Raw genomic sequence first — 18409 nt, 5'->3', positions numbered from 1 at the left:
ACATTGTATGTGTGTTCGCTGTCACCTTGTATGTATGTAAGCTGTCACATTGTTTGTATGTAAGCTGTCACATTGTGTGTATGTAAGCTGTCACATTGTTTGTATGTAAGCTGTCACATTGTGTGTATGTAAGCTGTCACATTATTTGTATGTAAGTTGTCACATTGTGTGTATGTAACTGTGACATTGTAAGTATGTAAGCTGTCACATTGTGTGTATGTAAGCTGTCATATTGTGTAAGCTCTCACATTGTGTATGTAAGCTGTCACATTGTATGTATGTAACTGTGACATTGTGTGTATGTAAGCTCTCACATTGTGTGTATGTAACTGTTACATTGTATGTGTGTATATAAGCTGTGACATTGAGTGTATGTGTGTATGTAAGCTGTCACATTGTGTGTATGTAAGCTGTCACATTGGGTGTATGTAACTGTGACATTGTATGTATGTAACTGACATTGTATGTGTGTATATAAGCTGTGACATTGAGTGTATGTGTGTATGTAAGCTGTCACATTGTGTGTACGTAAGCTGTGACATTGTATGTGTGTATGTAAGCTGTCACATTGTGTGTATGTAAGCTGTGACGTTGTGTGTATGTACGTAAGCTGTGACATTGTATGTGTGTATATAAGCTGTCACATTGTTTCCGTGTGAACATTACAGGATAGATCTCACTTAGCACTTCTTAATATGCACCATGCATTGTATATTAGGTTCTTAAAGCAGTAATCCCAGCAATATCCTACATGTGTTTTTTTTAAATAAATCTCTCCTGTAGTATTAGATACTTACTCCATTTTTTTAATTTTAAAATTCAACTCTTAATGCCATTTTGAATGCATTTGAATATACTGAGCATCCTGTGATTTCTATAGCAGGTTTATCCCACCTCCCCAGCAGTGCAAGATCTTTGCAACACTTTCCTGTGTGTGATCATTTGTTGCCAATGTTCCCAGCAGTTTGAGCTGCAAATTGTAAGAATAGATCATGTTACCTTAGTAATATAAGAATACATTGTAGCTGCTGAGTTACACTGACTGAAGGATTGATTTGAAACTGAAAAGCAACAATTTAGTGAACCCGGCACACAGGATATTTGCTGATCGATTACGGGAGAACCAATCGATCAGCAGCTTAGGTGATTAGTTATCAATAAAGGCAATGAAAGGCTGCGTATATTTACACAAAAAATATATATATTTTTAAAAGTGCCGCTTGGATTGTCTCATTAAAGTGCATAAAATAAAGTATGAATGGGGACAGGAAACGCTGAGCAAACAAAACGTAACTTGGAATAACATTTCTAACACAGATTGGGCCATACAAATTGAACGTATACACTCCCCGGGTCCTATTTGCACCTGTAATTAGAGCCCCGCATTATATAAGTGAGGGCTGACAAAATAATGGCTTTTTCCTTTATAGCGCTGACAGTATACGTAGCGCAGTATATACAATTTTTATAGACACCGTCCCTGTCCTGCAGAGCTTACAATCTATGTTGTTGGTGCCTGAGGCACAAGGAGATAAAGGGATTTGCCCGAGGTCACGAGGAGTTGATTCCAGGATTTGAACCAGTGCTTTTACTAATTGAGCCACTAGCCCAAGGAGTGGCCATCACCAGACTTCAAGGGCCACCAACAGGTTGGGTCTTCAAGCCATCCCTGCTTCAGCACAGGTGGCTCAATCAGTGGCAGAGCCACAGATTGAGTCACCTCTACTGAAGCAGGGATATCCTGAAAACCTGACTTGTTGGTGGCCATTGAGGACTGGAGTTGGCCACTCCTGCACTAGCCGATCCACTAACCAAACATGAGGATATAGGTCGATGTGAGTTAGTCCATTGTTGAGTGGAACAGTAGGTTGGGGACTCTACCTGTTTGGAGACACCTTCAGGAATCCCTCGTCCTCCCTCTGTGGGGGGATGGATTTGTTATGCATCCCTGCTTGGTGCGGGTGGTCTGCTGTTTGGGGTGGAGACATGGCTCCATTGTATAGTGGTTGATGGACCTCCAAAAAGGAGTCTACCTGTAGAAAAGTGGAGCTTTGTGGAGTCATCAGTCTGGTGGCGATATGGAGTTCAAGTCATGGGTATCCCATGGTCATTTATGTGACGGTGGGCAGAGCATGCTAATGGGTGGGAGGGGTATTAGTGTTAGGTATTGTGTGTATATCTATAAGATATGTTCAATATAGCTGTAACCTTTTCAACTCCACGTGGCGTCCAGCATGAGCTATTGAGAATAAGATGGTCAAGTGCTCAACATCTGCCGTGTTCTAGGATCTCATTCCCCATGCAGGTGTATATGACGCGGGAACATCTATATTTTGAACCCCAATCTTTCTTAGAATCTGCCCCCCCCCCCCCCTTTAAAAATTCACGTTGAATTCAACCGTCGGTGATTGTCAGTTCAGAATTGACAGAAAATTAACTCCGATTGCACCCGTGGACAGGATTGAATAGTCGTTGGTTCTGATGTGTAAATAAGTGAGTGGGAAGTTTAGGGGTGCAAGGGAATGGAATAAGGGTGCACGTCAGCGCTTCTTCAGCTCATACGTTAAATATACAGATTTTCGCAGTGGTTGAGTGGTAAAGAAATAGTCACATTTTGAAATTTTATTTAACATAACTGGGGGGGTCCCGTGGAGCTTTTCTGTGGTCCCTCGATGTCCCCCCCCCCTCCCTCCCTCCGCCCTCACCGATTCTCTGACATCGGCACTAGGAAAATGAAATAGCGTTGGAGTCAGCAGCTCGGCCAACAAAAAAATGGCTTTCGACTCATGACCATGGCGGCCATGTTTGTAGTTCAACCGCCATGTTTGTAGTTCAGCTGCCATGTTTGTAGTCCAGCCGCCATGTTGGTAGTCCAGCCGCCATGTTTGTAGTTTTTGTGTGTGTCAATACCAGCACGAAACAAACAACAAAGATCTGGGGCCCTGGTGGGGTGTCTGGACATGGGGGTCCACAGATGAGCTTCTTTGAAACCACTGGCTCAGGTAAAAATGTGGGGGGCACCGTTACTTTATAATAATGTTCTGTAACGCTATTCATAGACAAATGAAGACATTGTTTTTTATAGAGAAGGTGGAAATGGAGGTGTGCGAGTAAAAAGTAGTGGTCCCTGGGATTGTAAATTAAACAGTAGTCGTATTCTTAGTAGCAGGACACTGCGACAGCTGGATTTTCGGGAGATTTAAAGACACAGTATGAAAAAAATGAACAACCCTGAAACTGTCCCCAAGGGATGAAACACGCCACGGGGTCGAATGATATATTTGGCTTCTTTATTTATGGATATATCTTACAGAAAGGTGAATAAATTAGAATTGGAATTATAAGCGGCGCGATTCCGTAAAAAAATTAAATGATTCGCAGAGCCGGCAGGGAGCAACGGGACAGGTTTCCGCAGACGATGGTGCTGCCAGTAGGAAGGGAACCCGTGCAGTTATCGGGCGGGGCGCGTTTCTCTGTGGGTTACCGATGCGAAACGCGTAGCGTAATACAGGTACACAGTGCTCTGCAAGTGACTGATACCCAGGCCCACATCCCCACAGCTGCATTGGGTCACGTGGCTTCACGTTAGTACTAACGAAGTATCTTCAAAGGACAATCTGGTCACGTGAAGCTGTGCTTTCTGCCGTAAAGAGTAAAGCGGTAATTCTAACGGCCGGTAAGTGATAATGACATGCAAATTACATGCAAATGAGGCATTATCATAACGTGGCATACCCACTAAAGCCCGTTAAGGTTAATGCAGGGACTTAGTGTGACGTTAGTTAGATCATACATAAACGTGGCGTTACTCACATCTAGACGCTGACATAGGGTTATTATAGGGTCTGGGTGGGGGTAACCCCAAAGTGAGGTGATATAACTAACGTAGTGTTATTTCCCTCTCTCACCGTGAGATAAACCCCTATTTCCGGGTCTGGATGGGGGTAACCCCACAGTGAGGTGATATAACTAACATAGCGTTATTTCCCTCTCTCATCGTGAGATAAACCCCTATTTCCGGCTCGGGACGGGAGTAACACTAAGACATACTCACCGTCACGTTACTGGGAGATAACACCACATGATGCTACAATAACGTGACGGTAACCCCATGCTAATGACATGTAGAACGGACGCTGCGTCTGCATATAATTAGCTGTGAGGAGACACGGTGGCCTCTGGGAACACCACGCCCGCTCCTGGTTAGGTAACGTCCCGTTATGAGCCCCCCGGATTTAACCGCGCTTAGTGGATCTGGGCCTAACACTGCTTAGTGATTGATACTTCCTCTGCATGATCCAGATGCAAAGCGCTCTTCAGACGACACACATACAATGTCCCGTAGCCCGCGGAAAATAATAAAAGAAGAAGATTGGCGGTTAGATTTCAGCGCTTCCCGAAATCGATGACCAAGCACAAACGAGAGAAGAAAAAAAAATCATCACAGCTCTTGAATGTAAACACTATGCGGCCTCTTTGGAGACGCCCACCGTCGGCAGCCCAGAGACGCGACCCGGCAGCCATCTTTAAAACAACCTGCCACATATTTTTGTCCGTATGCAAAGTATTAATACTTTATTTGAAATATACACCTGTGCAGTTTCCCTGTACAACAACCAACGGAATGGGAATAGGTCACAACTTTTTAATACTGATTAAAAATAAGACATTTTGCTTAAGATACAGCGAACTTTGGCTTAAATATTATCGTTGCGGCAAAAACGCCCTTGAAACGGGGGCTTTCTGCTACACCGGTATGAGACAAAACCGGGCGTTATTGGGTTAATTAACCTGGACGATTCAATGAGTTTCCTGCTTTGTGGTGGAACACCATTTTTATCTCGCTCCACTAAAAGGCGCCACTACCTGCATCAAATCGTCTCTCTTTCTCCAACTACTGGAATAGTGTTGTGGGAAAAAAAACGGAAGAAGACTTAGATGTCCTCGTCGCCCCCTCCCCCCTCCCCCCTGGGGCGTGATAACGGAAGGGGCAGCGTGGGCATGGAAGTGGCAAAGAGGGGCGAAAAAAATACAAAAAGAAATCCGATAGAAAAGAACAGGAATTTTTCTACAAATAAATTCAATTGACATTTAATAAAAATAAAATAAAAAAAAGAAGAAGCTGTAATTGCAGGTCTCTAGATAAAGAAATAGAAAGTGGTGGTACTCTGTACCGCTTTGTACCGTCATCATGTGGGTAGAAATCTGGCCTCCGATAAGATGTCAGACCTGTGGGAGCAGCTCGTAACTTACGCCAAACGGTTTAGTACGCAGAAAAGTGACCGCCAAAATGAACACAGTGAGGAGAAAATACTGGGCACACACTCTCTTTCCCGCCGAAAACACAGCGCTGTGGCCTCTTTATTTGTGGGTGGCGTGGAGGGGCGTTTTTGAAGGTGCGTGGGGTACCCAGGTAAATATCTCTAAGACGGCAACGTAGACTCTTGGGGATGGAAGCCCTCTTGTTTTATGAGTCCACGGCTGCCGCGCTGCATATTTATACCGAGTATCTCTGTGCGTCTTCCAGCTGGCCCTGGTCTGTTGTGCTGAGGAGGCGCCGTTAACCCCACGTCACCATCTAAACCGGGAGGAAATTACATGCAAATATAGGTTTTTGTTTGTATCTTTTTGACCAAACACACTTGGAAATACATGGACGTACTCAGTATAACTATATATATATATATATGTTAACTCAGTGGGAGCCTTGAATGTGGAACTCATCTCTGATCTCTGAAACATACAGTTAGTTAAGCAGCCCAGTCTCAAAGTGTCCACTTCCTCCTAGAAGAGGAACAACAGTTCGGCCATTTTGAATTCCGCTCGGTCGGCCATGTTGAATTCAGTCAGAAAGTCCCGTACAGATTCCTTTTCTGGGATATGTAATGTCATTCACAGTTTGAAAAACAAATACCCTGATGTATCACTTATTACTATTAAGAATTTGATTATTATACTATTTATTTTTTTTACTTTTAAATGTCTTGAAACGTAAAGAGTCTTTGTACATATTTATGGTCGGTTCGGTGAAAACTCAGGCCCTCTTTGCGTGAAGCATTTCAATGAGAAGGTTATTGCACGGCACGTCCCCGTTGAGGTGTTTATAATATAGATATTCTTCGGCCTGTAAGCTGATAGCTCGAATTTCGGGTAACCGTAGCAACAGCTGCCCAAATTTGTCTGTTTGTTGTGGGTAATTGCACATAGTATAGTCCAGAAGAGCAGCGTTCACTTGTTCTTGTACACCTTCCACCAGCTGAAAGTTCTCCAGATTTTTTACATCTAAATAAAAAGACAAAATCCACAATTAATTCACAAAATGTTGAAAGGGATCAGCCCCTCCTAGGGGCAATGTGTACTAATGGCAGTGACATGGTTAAGGGGTCAGTCCCTCCTAGGGGCAAAGTGTACTAATGGCAGTGACATGGTTAAGGGGTCAGTCCATCCTAGGGGCAAAGTGTACTAATGGCAGTGACATGGTTAAGGGGTCAGTCCTTCCTAGGGGCAAAGTGTACTAATGGCAGTGACATGGTTAAGGGGTCAGTCCATCCTAGGGGCAAAGTGTACTAATGGCAGTGACATGGTTAAGGGGTCAGTCCCTCCTAGGAGCTAAGTGTACTAATGGCAGTGACATGTTTAAGGGATCAGTCCCTCCTAGGGGCAAAGTGTACTAATGGCAGTGACATGTTTAAGGGATCAGTCCCTCCTAGAGCCAAAGTGTACAAATGGCAGTGACATGGTTAAGGGGTCAGTCCCTCCTAGGGGCAAAGTGTACTAATGGCAGTGACATGGTTAAGGGGTCAGTCCCTCCTAGGGGCAAAGTGTACTAATGGCAGTGACATGGTTAAGGGGTCAGTCCCTCCTAGGAGCCAAGTGTACTAATGGCAGTGACATGGTTAAGGGGTCAGTCCCTCCTAGGGGCAAGTGTACTAATGGCAGTGACATGGTTAAGGGGTCAGTCCCTCCTAGGGGCAAAGTGTACTAATGGCAGTGACATGGTTAAGGGGTCAGACCCTCCTAGGAGCAAAGTGTACTAATGGCAGTGACATGGGTAAGGGGTCAGTCCCTCCTAGGGGCAAAGTGTACTAATGGCAGTGACATGGTTAAGGGGTCAGACCCTCCTAGGGGCAAAGTGTACTAATGGCAGTGACATGGTTAAGGGGTCAGTCCCTCCTAGGGGCAAAGTGTACTAATGGCAGTGACATGGTTAAGGGGTCAGACCCTCCTAGGAGCAAAGTGTACTAATGGCAGTGACATGGTTAAGGGGTCAGTCACTCCTAGGGGCAAAGTGTACTAATGGCAGTGACATGGTTAAGGGGTCAGACCCTCCTAGGAGCAAAGTGTACTAATGGCAGTGACATGGTTAAGGGGTCAGACCCTCCTAGGAGCAAAGTGTACTAATGGCAGTGACAAGGTTAAGGGGTCAGTCCCTCCTAGGAGCTAAGTGTACTAATGGCAGTGACATGTTTAAGGGATCAGTCCCTCCTAGGGGCAAAGTGTACTAATGGCAGTGACATGTTTAAGGGATCAGTCCCTCCTAGAGCCAAAGTGTACAAATGGCAGTGACATGGTTAAGGGGTCAGTCCCTCCTAGGGGCAAAGTGTACTAATGGCAGTGATATGGTTAAGGGGTCAGTCCCTCCTAGGGGCAAAGTGTACTAATGGCAGTGACATGGTTAAGGGGTCAGTCCCTCCTAGGAGCCAAGTGTACTAATGGCAGTGACATGGTTAAGGGGTCAGTCCCTCCTAGGGGCAAGTGTACTAATGGCAGTGACGTGGTTAAGGGGTCAGTCCCTCCTAGGGGCAAAGTGTACTAATGGCAGTGACATGGTTAAGGGGTCAGACCCTCCTAGGAGCAAAGTGTACTAATGGCAGTGACATGGTTAAGGGGTCAGTCCCTCCTAGGGGCAAAGTGTACTAATGGCAGTGACATGGTTAAGGGGTCAGACCCTCCTAGGGGCAAAGTGTACTAATGGCAGTGACATGGTTAAGGGGTCAGTCCCTCCTAGGGGCAAAGTGTACTAATGGCAGTGACATGGTTAAGGGGTCAGACCCTCCTAGGAGCAAAGTGTACTAATGGCAGTGACATGGTTAAGGGGTCAGTCACTCCTAGGGGCAAAGTGTACTAATGGCAGTGACATGGTTAAGGGGTCAGACCCTCCTAGGGGCAAAGTGTACTAATGGCAGTGACATGGTTAAGGGGTCAGTCTCTCCTAGGGGCAAAGGGTACTAATGGCAGTGACATGGTTAAGGGGTCAGTCCCTCCTAGGGGCAAGTGTACTAATGGCAGTGACATGGTTAAGGGGTCAGTCCCTCCTAGGGGCAAAGTGTACTAATGGCAGTGACATGGTTAAGGGGTCAGTCCCTCCTAGGGGCAAAGTGTACTAATGGCAGTGACATGGTTAAGGGGTCAGTCCCTCCTAGGGGCAAAGTGTACTAATGGCAGTGACATGGTTAAGGGGTCAGACCCTCCTAGGGGCAAAGTGTACTAATGGCAGTGACATGGTTAAGGGGTCAGTCCCTCCTAGGGGCAAAGTGTACTAATGGCAGTGACATGGTTAAGGGGTCAGACCCTCCTAGGAGCAAAGTGTACTAATGGCAGTGACATGGTTAAGGGGTCAGTCACTCCTAGGGGCAAAGTGTACTAATGGCAGTGACATGGTTAAGGGGTCAGACCCTCCTAGGAGCAAAGTGTACTAATGGCAGTGACATGGTTAAGGGGTCAGACCCTCCTAGGAGCAAAGTGTACTAATGGCAGTGACATGGTTAAGGGGTCAGTCCCTCCTAGGAGCTAAGTGTACTAATGGCAGTGACATGTTTAAGGGATCAGTCCCTCCTAGGGGCAAAGTGTACTAATGGCAGTGACATGTTTAAGGGATCAGTCCCTCATAGAGCCAAAGTGTACAAATGGCAGTGACATGGTTAAGGGGTCAGTCCCTCCTAGGGGCAAAGTGTACTAATGGCAGTGACATGGTTAAGGGGTCAGTCCCTCCTAGGGGCAAAGTGTACTAATGGCAGTGACATGGTTAAGGGGTCAGTCCCTCCTAGGAGCCAAGTGTACTAATGGCAGTGACATGGTTAAGGGGTCAGTCCCTCCTAGGGGCAAGTGTACTAATGGCAGTGACATGGTTAAGGGGTCAGTCCCTCCTAGGGGCAAAGTGTACTAATGGCAGTGACATGGTTAAGGGGTCAGACCCTCCTAGGAGCAAAGTGTACTAATGGCAGTGACATGGTTAAGGGGTCAGTCCCTCCTAGGGGCAAAGTGTACTAATGGCAGTGACATGGTTAAGGGGTCAGACCCTCCTAGGGGCAAAGTGTACTAATGGCAGTGACATGGTTAAGGGGTCAGTCCCTCCTAGGGGCAAAGTGTACTAATGGCAGTGACATGGTTAAGGGGTCAGACCCTCCTAGGGGCAAAGTGTACTAATGGCAGTGACATGGTTAAGGGGTCAGTCTCTCCTAGGGGCAAAGGGTACTAATGGCAGTGACATGGTTAAGGGGTCAGTCCCTCCTAGGGGCAAGTGTACTAATGGCAGTGACATGGTTAAGGGGTCAGTCCCTCCTAGGGGCAAAGTGTACTAATGGCAGTGACATGGTTAAGGGGTCAGTCCCTCCTAGGGGCAAAGTGTACTAATGGCAGTGACATGGTTAAGGGGTCAGTCCCTCCTAGGGGCAAAGTGTACTAATGGCAGTGACATGGTTAAGGGGTCAGACCCTCCTAGGGGCAAAGTGTACTAATGGCAGTGACATGGTTAAGGGGTCAGTCCCTCCTAGGGGCAAAGTGTACTAATGGCAGTGACATGGTTAAGGGGTCAGACCCTCCTAGGAGCAAAGTGTACTAATGGCAGTGACATGGTTAAGGGGTCAGTCACTCCTAGGGGCAAAGTGTACTAATGGCAGTGACATGGTTAAGGGGTCAGACCCTCCTAGGAGCAAAGTGTACTAATGGCAGAGACATGGTTTAGGGGTCAGACCCTCCTAGGAGCTAAGTGTACTAATGGCAGTGACATGTTTAAGGGATCAGTCCCTCCTAGGGGCAAAGTGTACTAATGGCAGTGACATGTTTAAGGGATCAGTCCCTCCTAGAGCCAAAGTGTACAAATGGCAGTGACATGGTTAAGGGGTCAGTACCTCCTAGGGGCAAAGTGTACTAATGGCAGTGACATGGTTAAGGGGTCAGTCCCTCCTAGGAGCTAAGTGTACTAATGGCAGTGACATGGTTAAGGGGTCAGTCCCTCCTAGGAGCTAAGTGTACTAATGGCAGTGACATGTTTAAGGGATCAGTCCCTCCTAGGGGCAAAGTGTACTAATGGCAGTGACATGTTTAAGGGATCAGTCCCTCCTAGAGCCAAAGTGTACAAATGGCAGTGACATGGTTAAGGGGTCAGTACCTCCTAGGGGCAAAGTGTACTAATGGCAGTGACATGGTTAAGGGGTCAGTCCCTCCTAGGGGCAAAGTGTACTAATGGCAGTGACATGGTTAAGGGGTCAGTCCCTCCTAGGAGCCAAGTGTACTAATGGCAGTGACATGGTTAAGGGGTCAGTCCCTCCTAGGGGCAAGTGTACTAATGGCAGTGACATGGTTAAGGGGTCAGTCCCTCCTAGGGGCAAAGTGTACTAATGGCAGTGACATGGTTAAGGGGTCAGACCCTCCTAGGAGCAAAGTGTACTAATGGCAGTGACATGGTTAAGGGGTCAGTCCCTCCTAGGGGCAAAGTGTACTAATGGCAGTGACATGGTTAAGGGGTCAGACCCTCCTAGGGGCAAAGTGTACTAATGGCAGTGACATGGTTAAGGGGTCAGTCCCTCCTAGGGGCAAAGTGTACTAATGGCAGTGACATGGTTAAGGGGTCATACCCTCCTAGGAGCAAAGTGTACTAATGGCAGTGACATGGTTAAGGGGTCAGACCCTCCTAGGAGCAAAGTGTACTAATGGCAGTGACATGGTTAAGGGGTCAGTCCCTCCTAGGGGCAAAGTGTACTAATGGCAGTGACATGGTTAAGGGGTCAGACCCTCCTAGGGGCAAAGTGTACTAATGGCAGTGACATGGTTAAGGGGTCAGTCCCTCCTAGGGGCAAAGTGTACTAATGGCAGTGACATGGTTAAGGGGTCAGACCCTCCTAGGAGCAAAGTGTACTAATGGCAGTGACATGGTTAAGGGGTCAGTCACTCCTAGGGGCAAAGTGTACTAATGGCAGTGACATGGTTAAGGGGTCAGACCCTCCTAGGAGCAAAGTGTACTAATGGCAGTGACATGGTTAAGGGGTCAGACCCTCCTAGGAGCAAAGTGTACTAATGGCAGTGACATGGTTAAGGGGTCAGTCCCTCCTAGGAGCTAAGTGTACTAATGGCAGTGACATGTTTAAGGGATCAGTCCCTCCTAGGGGCAAAGTGTACTAATGGCAGTGACATGTTTAAGGGATCAGTCCCTCCTAGAGCCAAAGTGTACAAATGGCAGTGACATGGTTAAGGGGTCAGTCCCTCCTAGGGGCAAAGTGTACTAATGGCAGTGACATGGTTAAGGGGTCAGTCCCTCCTAGGGGAAAAGTGTACTAATGGCAGTGACATGGTTAAGGGGTCAGTCCCTCCTAGGAGCCAAGTGTACTAATGGCAGTGACATGGTTAAGGGGTCAGTCCCTCCTAGGGGCAAGTGTACTAATGGCAGTGACATGGTTAAGGGGTCAGTCCCTCCTAGGGGCAAAGTGTACTAATGGCAGTGACATGGTTAAGGGGTCAGACCCTCCTAGGAGCAAAGTGTACTAATGGCAGTGACATGGTTAAGGGGTCAGTCCCTCCTAGGGGCAAAGTGTACTAATGGCAGTGACATGGTTAAGGGGTCAGACCCTCCTAGGGGCAAAGTGTACTAATGGCAGTGACATGGTTAAGGGGTCAGTCCCTCCTAGGGGCAAAGTGTACTAATGGCAGTGACATGGTTAAGGGGTCAGACCCTCCTAGGAGCAAAGTGTACTAATGGCAGTGACATGGTTAAGGGGTCAGTCACTCCTAGGGGCAAAGTGTACTAATGGCAGTGACATGGTTAAGGGGTCAGACCCTCCTAGGGGCAAAGTGTACTAATGGCAGTGACATGGTTAAGGGGTCAGTCTCTCCTAGGGGCAAAGGGTACTAATGGCAGTGACATGGTTAAGGGGTCAGTCCCTCCTAGGGGCAAAGTGTACTAATGGCAGTGACATGGTTAAGGGGTCAGACCCTCCTAGGAGCAAAGTGTACTAATGGCAGTGACATGGTTAAGGGGTCAGACCCTCCTAGGAGCAAAGTGTACTAATGGCAGTGACATGGTTAAGGGGTCAGTCACTCCTAGGGGCAAAGTGTACTAATGGCAGTGACATGGTTAAGGGGTCAGACCCTCCTAGGGGCAAAGTGTACTAATGGCAGTGACATGGTTAAGGGGTCAGTCTCTCCTAGGGGCAAAGGGTACTAATGGCAGTGACATGGTTAAGGGGTCAGTCCCTCCTAGAGGCAAGTGTACTAATGGCAGTGACATGGTTAAGGGGTCAGTCCCTCCTAGGGGCAAAGTGTACTAATGGCAGTGACATGGTTAAGGGGTCAGTCCCTCCTAGGAGCAAAGTGTACTAATGGCAGTGACATGGTTAAGGGGTCAGACCCTCCTAGGAGCAAAGTGTACTAATGGCAGTGACATGGTTAAGGGGTCAGTCCCTCCTAGGAGCTAAGTGTACTAATGGCAGTGACATGTTTAAGGGATCAGTCCCTCCTAGGGGCAAAGTGTACTAATGGCAGTGACATGTTTAAGGGATCAGTCCCTCCTAGAGCCAAAGTGTACAAATGGCAGTGACATGGTTAAGGGGTCAGTCCCTCCTAGGGGCAAAGTGTACTAATGGCAGTGACATGGTTAAGGGGTCAGTCCCTCCTAGGGGAAAAGTGTACTAATGGCAGTGACATGGTTAAGGGGTCAGTCCCTCCTAGGAGCCAAGTGTACTAATGGCAGTGACATGGTTAAGGGGTCAGTCCCTCCTAGGGGCAAGTGTACTAATGGCAGTGACATGGTTAAGGGGTCAGTCCCTCCTAGGGGCAAAGTGTACTAATGGCAGTGACATGGTTAAGGGGTCAGACCCTCCTAGGAGCAAAGTGTACTAATGGCAGTGACATGGTTAAGGGGTCAGTCCCTCCTAGGGGCAAAGTGTACTAATGGCAGTGACATGGTTAAGGGGTCAGACCCTCCTAGGGGCAAAGTGTACTAATGGCAGTGACATGGTTAAGGGGTCAGTCCCTCCTAGGGGCAAAGTGTACTAATGGCAGTGACATGGTTAAGGGGTCAGACCCTCCTAGGAGCAAAGTGTACTAATGGCAGTGACATGGTTAAGGGGTCAGTCACTCCTAGGGGCAAAGTGTACTAATGGCAGTGACATGGTTAAGGGGTCAGACCCTCCTAGGGGCAAAGTGTACTAATGGCAGTGACATGGTTAAGGGGTCAGTCTCTCCTAGGGGCAAAGGGTACTAATGGCAGTGACATGGTTAAGGGGTCAGTCCCTCCTAGGGGCAAAGTGTACTAATGGCAGTGACATGGTTAAGGGGTCAGACCCTCCTAGGAGCAAAGTGTACTAATGGCAGTGACATGGTTAAGGGGTCAGACCCTCCTAGGAGCAAAGTGTACTAATGGCAGTGACATGGTTAAGGGGTCAGTCACTCCTAGGGGCAAAGTGTACTAATGGCAGTGACATGGTTAAGGGGTCAGACCCTCCTAGGGGCAAAGTGTACTAATGGCAGTGACATGGTTAAGGGGTCAGTCTCTCCTAGGGGCAAAGGGTACTAATGGCAGTGACATGGTTAAGGGGTCAGTCCCTCCTAGGGGCAAGTGTACTAATGGCAGTGACATGGTTAAGGGGTCAGTCCCTCCTAGGGGCAAAGTGTACTAATGGCAGTGACATGGTTAAGGGGTCAGTCCCTCCTAGGGGCAAAGTGTACTAATGGCAGTGACATGGTTAAGGGGTCAGTCCCTCCTAGGGGCAAAGTGTACTAATGGCAGTGACATGGTTAAGGGGTCAGACCCTCCTAGGGGCAAAGTGTACTAATGGCAGTGACATGGTTAAGGGGTCAGTCCCTCCTAGGGGCAAAGTGTACTAATGGCAGTGACATGGTTACGGGGTCAGACCCTCCTAGGAGCAAAGTGTACTAATGGCAGTGACATGGTTAAGGGGTCAGTCACTCCTAGGGGCAAAGTGTACTAATGGCAGTGACATGGTTAAGGGGTCAGTCCCTCCTAGGAGCAAAGTGTACTAATGGCAGTGACATGGTTAAGGGGTCAGACCCTCCTAGGAGCAAAGTGTACTAATGGCAGTGACATGGTTTAGGGGTCAGACCCTCCTAGGAGCTAAGTGTACTAATGGCAGTGACATGTTTAAGGGATCAGTCCCTCCTAGGGGCAAAGTGTACTAATGGCAGTGACATGTTTAAGGGATCAGTCCCTCCTAGAGCCAAAGTGTACAAATGGCAGTGACATGGTTAAGGGGTCAGTACCTCCTAGGGGCAAAGTGTACTAATGGCAGTGACATGGTTAAGGGGTCAGTCCCTCCTAGGAGCTAAGTGTACTAATGGCAGTGACATGGTTAAGGGGTCAGTCCCTCCTAGGAGCTAAGTGTACTAATGGCAGTGACATGTTTAAGGGATCAGTCCCTCCCAGGGGCAAAGTGTACTAATGGCAGTGACATGTTTAAGGGATCAGTCCCTCCTAGAGCCAAAGTGTACAAATGGCAGTGACATGGTTAAGGGGTCAGTACCTCCTAGGGGCAAAGTGTACTAATGGCAGTGACATGGTTAAGGGGTCAGTCCCTCCTAGGGGCAAAGTGTACTAATGGCAGTGACATGGTTAAGGGGTCAGTCCCTCCTAGGAGCCAAGTGTACTAATGGCAGTGACATGGTTAAGGGGTCAGTCCCTCCTAGGGGCAAGTGTACTAATGGCAGTGACATGGTTAAGGGGTCAGTCCCTCCTAGGGGCAAAGTGTACTAATGGCAGTGACATGGTTAAGGGGTCAGACCCTCCTAGGAGCAAAGTGTACTAATGGCAGTGACATGGTTAAGGGGTCAGTCCCTCCTAGGGGCAAAGTGTACTAATGGCAGTGACATGGTTAAGGGGTCAGACCCTCCTAGGGGCAAAGTGTACTAATGGCAGTGACATGGTTAAGGGGTCAGTCCCTCCTAGGGGCAAAGTGTACTAATGGCAGTGACATGGTTAAGGGGTCAGACCCTCCTAGGAGCAAAGTGTACTAATGGCAGTGACATGGTTAAGGGGTCAGTCCCTCCTAGGAGCTAAGTGTACTAATGGCAGTGACATGTTTAAGGGATCAGTCCCTCCTAGGGGCAAAGTGTACTAATGGCAGTGACATGTTTAAGGGATCAGTCCCTCCTAGAGCCAAAGTGTACAAATGGCAGTGACATGGTTAAGGGGTCAGTCCCTCCTAGGGGCAAAGTGTACTAATGGCAGTGACATGGTTAAGGGGTCAGTCCCTCCTAGGGGAAAAGTGTACTAATGGCAGTGACATGGTTAAGGGGTCAGTCCCTCCTAGGAGCCAAGTGTACTAATGGCAGTGACATGGTTAAGGGGTCAGTCCCTCCTAGGGGCAAGTGTACTAATGGCAGTGACATGGTTAAGGGGTCAGTCCCTCCTAGGGGCAAAGTGTACTAATGGCAGTGACATGGTTAAGGGGTCAGACCCTCCTAGGAGCAAAGTGTACTAATGGCAGTGACATGGTTAAGGGGTCAGTCCCTCCTAGGGGCAAAGTGTACTAATGGCAGTGACATGGTTAAGGGGTCAGACCCTCCTAGGGGCAAAGTGTACTAATGGCAGTGACATGGTTAAGGGGTCAGTCCCTCCTAGGGGCAAAGTGTACTAATGGCAGTGACATGGTTAAGGGGTCAGACCCTCCTAGGAGCAAAGTGTACTAATGGCAGTGACATGGTTAAGGGGTCAGTCACTCCTAGGGGCAAAGTGTACTAATGGCAGTGACATGGTTAAGGGGTCAGACCCTCCTAGGGGCAAAGTGTACTAATGGCAGTGACATGGTTAAGGGGTCAGTCTCTCCTAGGGGCAAAGGGTACTAATGGCAGTGACATGGTTAAGGGGTCAGTCCCTCCTAGGGGCAAAGTGTACTAATGGCAGTGACATGGTTAAGGGGTCAGACCCTCCTAGGAGCAAAGTGTACTAATGGCAGTGACATGGTTAAGGGGTCAGACCCTCCTAGGAGCAAAGTGTACTAATGGCAGTGACATGGTTAAGGGGTCAGTCACTCCTAGGGGCAAAGTGTACTAATGGCAGTGACATGGTTAAGGGGTCAGACCCTCCTAGGGGCAAAGTGTACTAATGGCAGTGACATGGTTAAGGGGTCAGTCTCTCCTAGGGGCAAAGGGTACTAATGGCAGTGACATGGTTAAGGGGTCAGTCCCTCCTAGAGGCAAGTGTACTAATGGCAGTGACATGGTTAAGGGGTCAGTCCCTCCTAGGGGCAAAGTGTACTAATGGCAGTGACATGGTTAAGGGGTCAGTCCCTCCTAGGAGCAAAGTGTACTAATGGCAGTGACATGGTTAAGGGGTCAGACCCTCCTAGGAGCAAAGTGTACTAATGGCAGTGACATGGTTAAGGGGTCAGTCCCTCCTAGGAGCTAAGTGTACTAATGGCAGTGACATGTTTAAGGGATCAGTCCCTCCTAGGGGCAAAGTGTACTAATGGCAGTGACATGTTTAAGGGATCAGTCCCTCCTAGAGCCAAAGTGTACAAATGGCAGTGACATGGTTAAGGGGTCAGTCCCTCCTAGGGGCAAAGTGTACTAATGGCAGTGACATGGTTAAGGGGTCAGTCCCTCCTAGGGGAAAAGTGTACTAATGGCAGTGACATGGTTAAGGGGTCAGTCCCTCCTAGGAGCCAAGTGTACTAATGGCAGTGACATGGTTAAGGGGTCAGTCCCTCCTAGGGGCAAGTGTACTAATGGCAGTGACATGGTTAAGGGGTCAGTCCCTCCTAGGGGCAAAGTGTACTAATGGCAGTGACATGGTTAAGGGGTCAGACCCTCCTAGGAGCAAAGTGTACTAATGGCAGTGACATGGTTAAGGGGTCAGTCCCTCCTAGGGGCAAAGTGTACTAATGGCAGTGACATGGTTAAGGGGTCAGACCCTCCTAGGGGCAAAGTGTACTAATGGCAGTGACATGGTTAAGGGGTCAGTCCCTCCTAGGGGCAAAGTGTACTAATGGCAGTGACATGGTTAAGGGGTCAGACCCTCCTAGGAGCAAAGTGTACTAATGGCAGTGACATGGTTAAGGGGTCAGTCACTCCTAGGGGCAAAGTGTACTAATGGCAGTGACATGGTTAAGGGGTCAGACCCTCCTAGGGGCAAAGTGTACTAATGGCAGTGACATGGTTAAGGGGTCAGTCTCTCCTAGGGGCAAAGGGTACTAATGGCAGTGACATGGTTAAGGGGTCAGTCCCTCCTAGGGGCAAAGTGTACTAATGGCAGTGACATGGTTAAGGGGTCAGACCCTCCTAGGAGCAAAGTGTACTAATGGCAGTGACATGGTTAAGGGGTCAGACCCTCCTAGGAGCAAAGTGTACTAATGGCAGTGACATGGTTAAGGGGTCAGTCACTCCTAGGGGCAAAGTGTACTAATGGCAGTGACATGGTTAAGGGGTCAGACCCTCCTAGGGGCAAAGTGTACTAATGGCAGTGACATGGTTAAGGGGTCAGTCTCTCCTAGGGGCAAAGGGTACTAATGGCAGTGACATGGTTAAGGGGTCAGTCCCTCCTAGGGGCAAGTGTACTAATGGCAGTGACATGGTTAAGGGGTCAGTCCCTCCTAGGGGCAAAGTGTACTAATGGCAGTGACATGGTTAAGGGGTCAGTCCCTCCTAGGGGCAAAGTGTACTAATGGCAGTGACATGGTTAAGGGGTCAGTCCCTCCTAGGGGCAAAGTGTACTAATGGCAGTGACATGGTTAAGGGGTCAGACCCTCCTAGGGGCAAAGTGTACTAATGGCAGTGACATGGTTAAGGGGTCAGTCCCTCCTAGGGGCAAAGTGTACTAATGGCAGTGACATGGTTACGGGGTCAGACCCTCCTAGGAGCAAAGTGTACTAATGGCAGTGACATGGTTAAGGGGTCAGTCACTCCTAGGGGCAAAGTGTACTAATGGCAGTGACATGGTTAAGGGGTCAGTCCCTCCTAGGAGCAAAGTGTACTAATGGCAGTGACATGGTTAAGGGGTCAGACCCTCCTAGGAGCAAAGTGTACTAATGGCAGTGACATGGTTTAGGGGTCAGACCCTCCTAGGAGCTAAGTGTACTAATGGCAGTGACATGTTTAAGGGATCAGTCCCTCCTAGGGGCAAAGTGTACTAATGGCAGTGACATGTTTAAGGGATCAGTCCCTCCTAGAGCCAAAGTGTACA

The 18409-nt window shown here is 48.3% G+C and overlaps 1 protein-coding gene across 1 annotated transcript in view; it reads right to left on the bottom strand.

Moving 5' to 3' along the window:
• Positions 1 to 3077: 3077 nt before the first annotated feature.
• Positions 3078 to 18409, bottom strand: part of NR5A2 (nuclear receptor subfamily 5 group A member 2) — a 119931-nt gene continuing 104599 nt past the window's right edge. Inside the window, 1 exon segment of the mRNA XM_075617061.1 lies at positions 3078 to 6282. Coding sequence (XP_075473176.1) covers positions 6035 to 6282 — 248 coding nt within the window. The 3' untranslated portion in view covers positions 3078 to 6034.

This window comes from Ascaphus truei, chromosome 10, assembly GCF_040206685.1.
Source record: "Ascaphus truei isolate aAscTru1 chromosome 10, aAscTru1.hap1, whole genome shotgun sequence".
Classification (NCBI taxonomy): Eukaryota; Metazoa; Chordata; class Amphibia; order Anura; family Ascaphidae; genus Ascaphus; species Ascaphus truei.
This window is presented reverse-complemented; position numbering and strand designations above follow the sequence as displayed.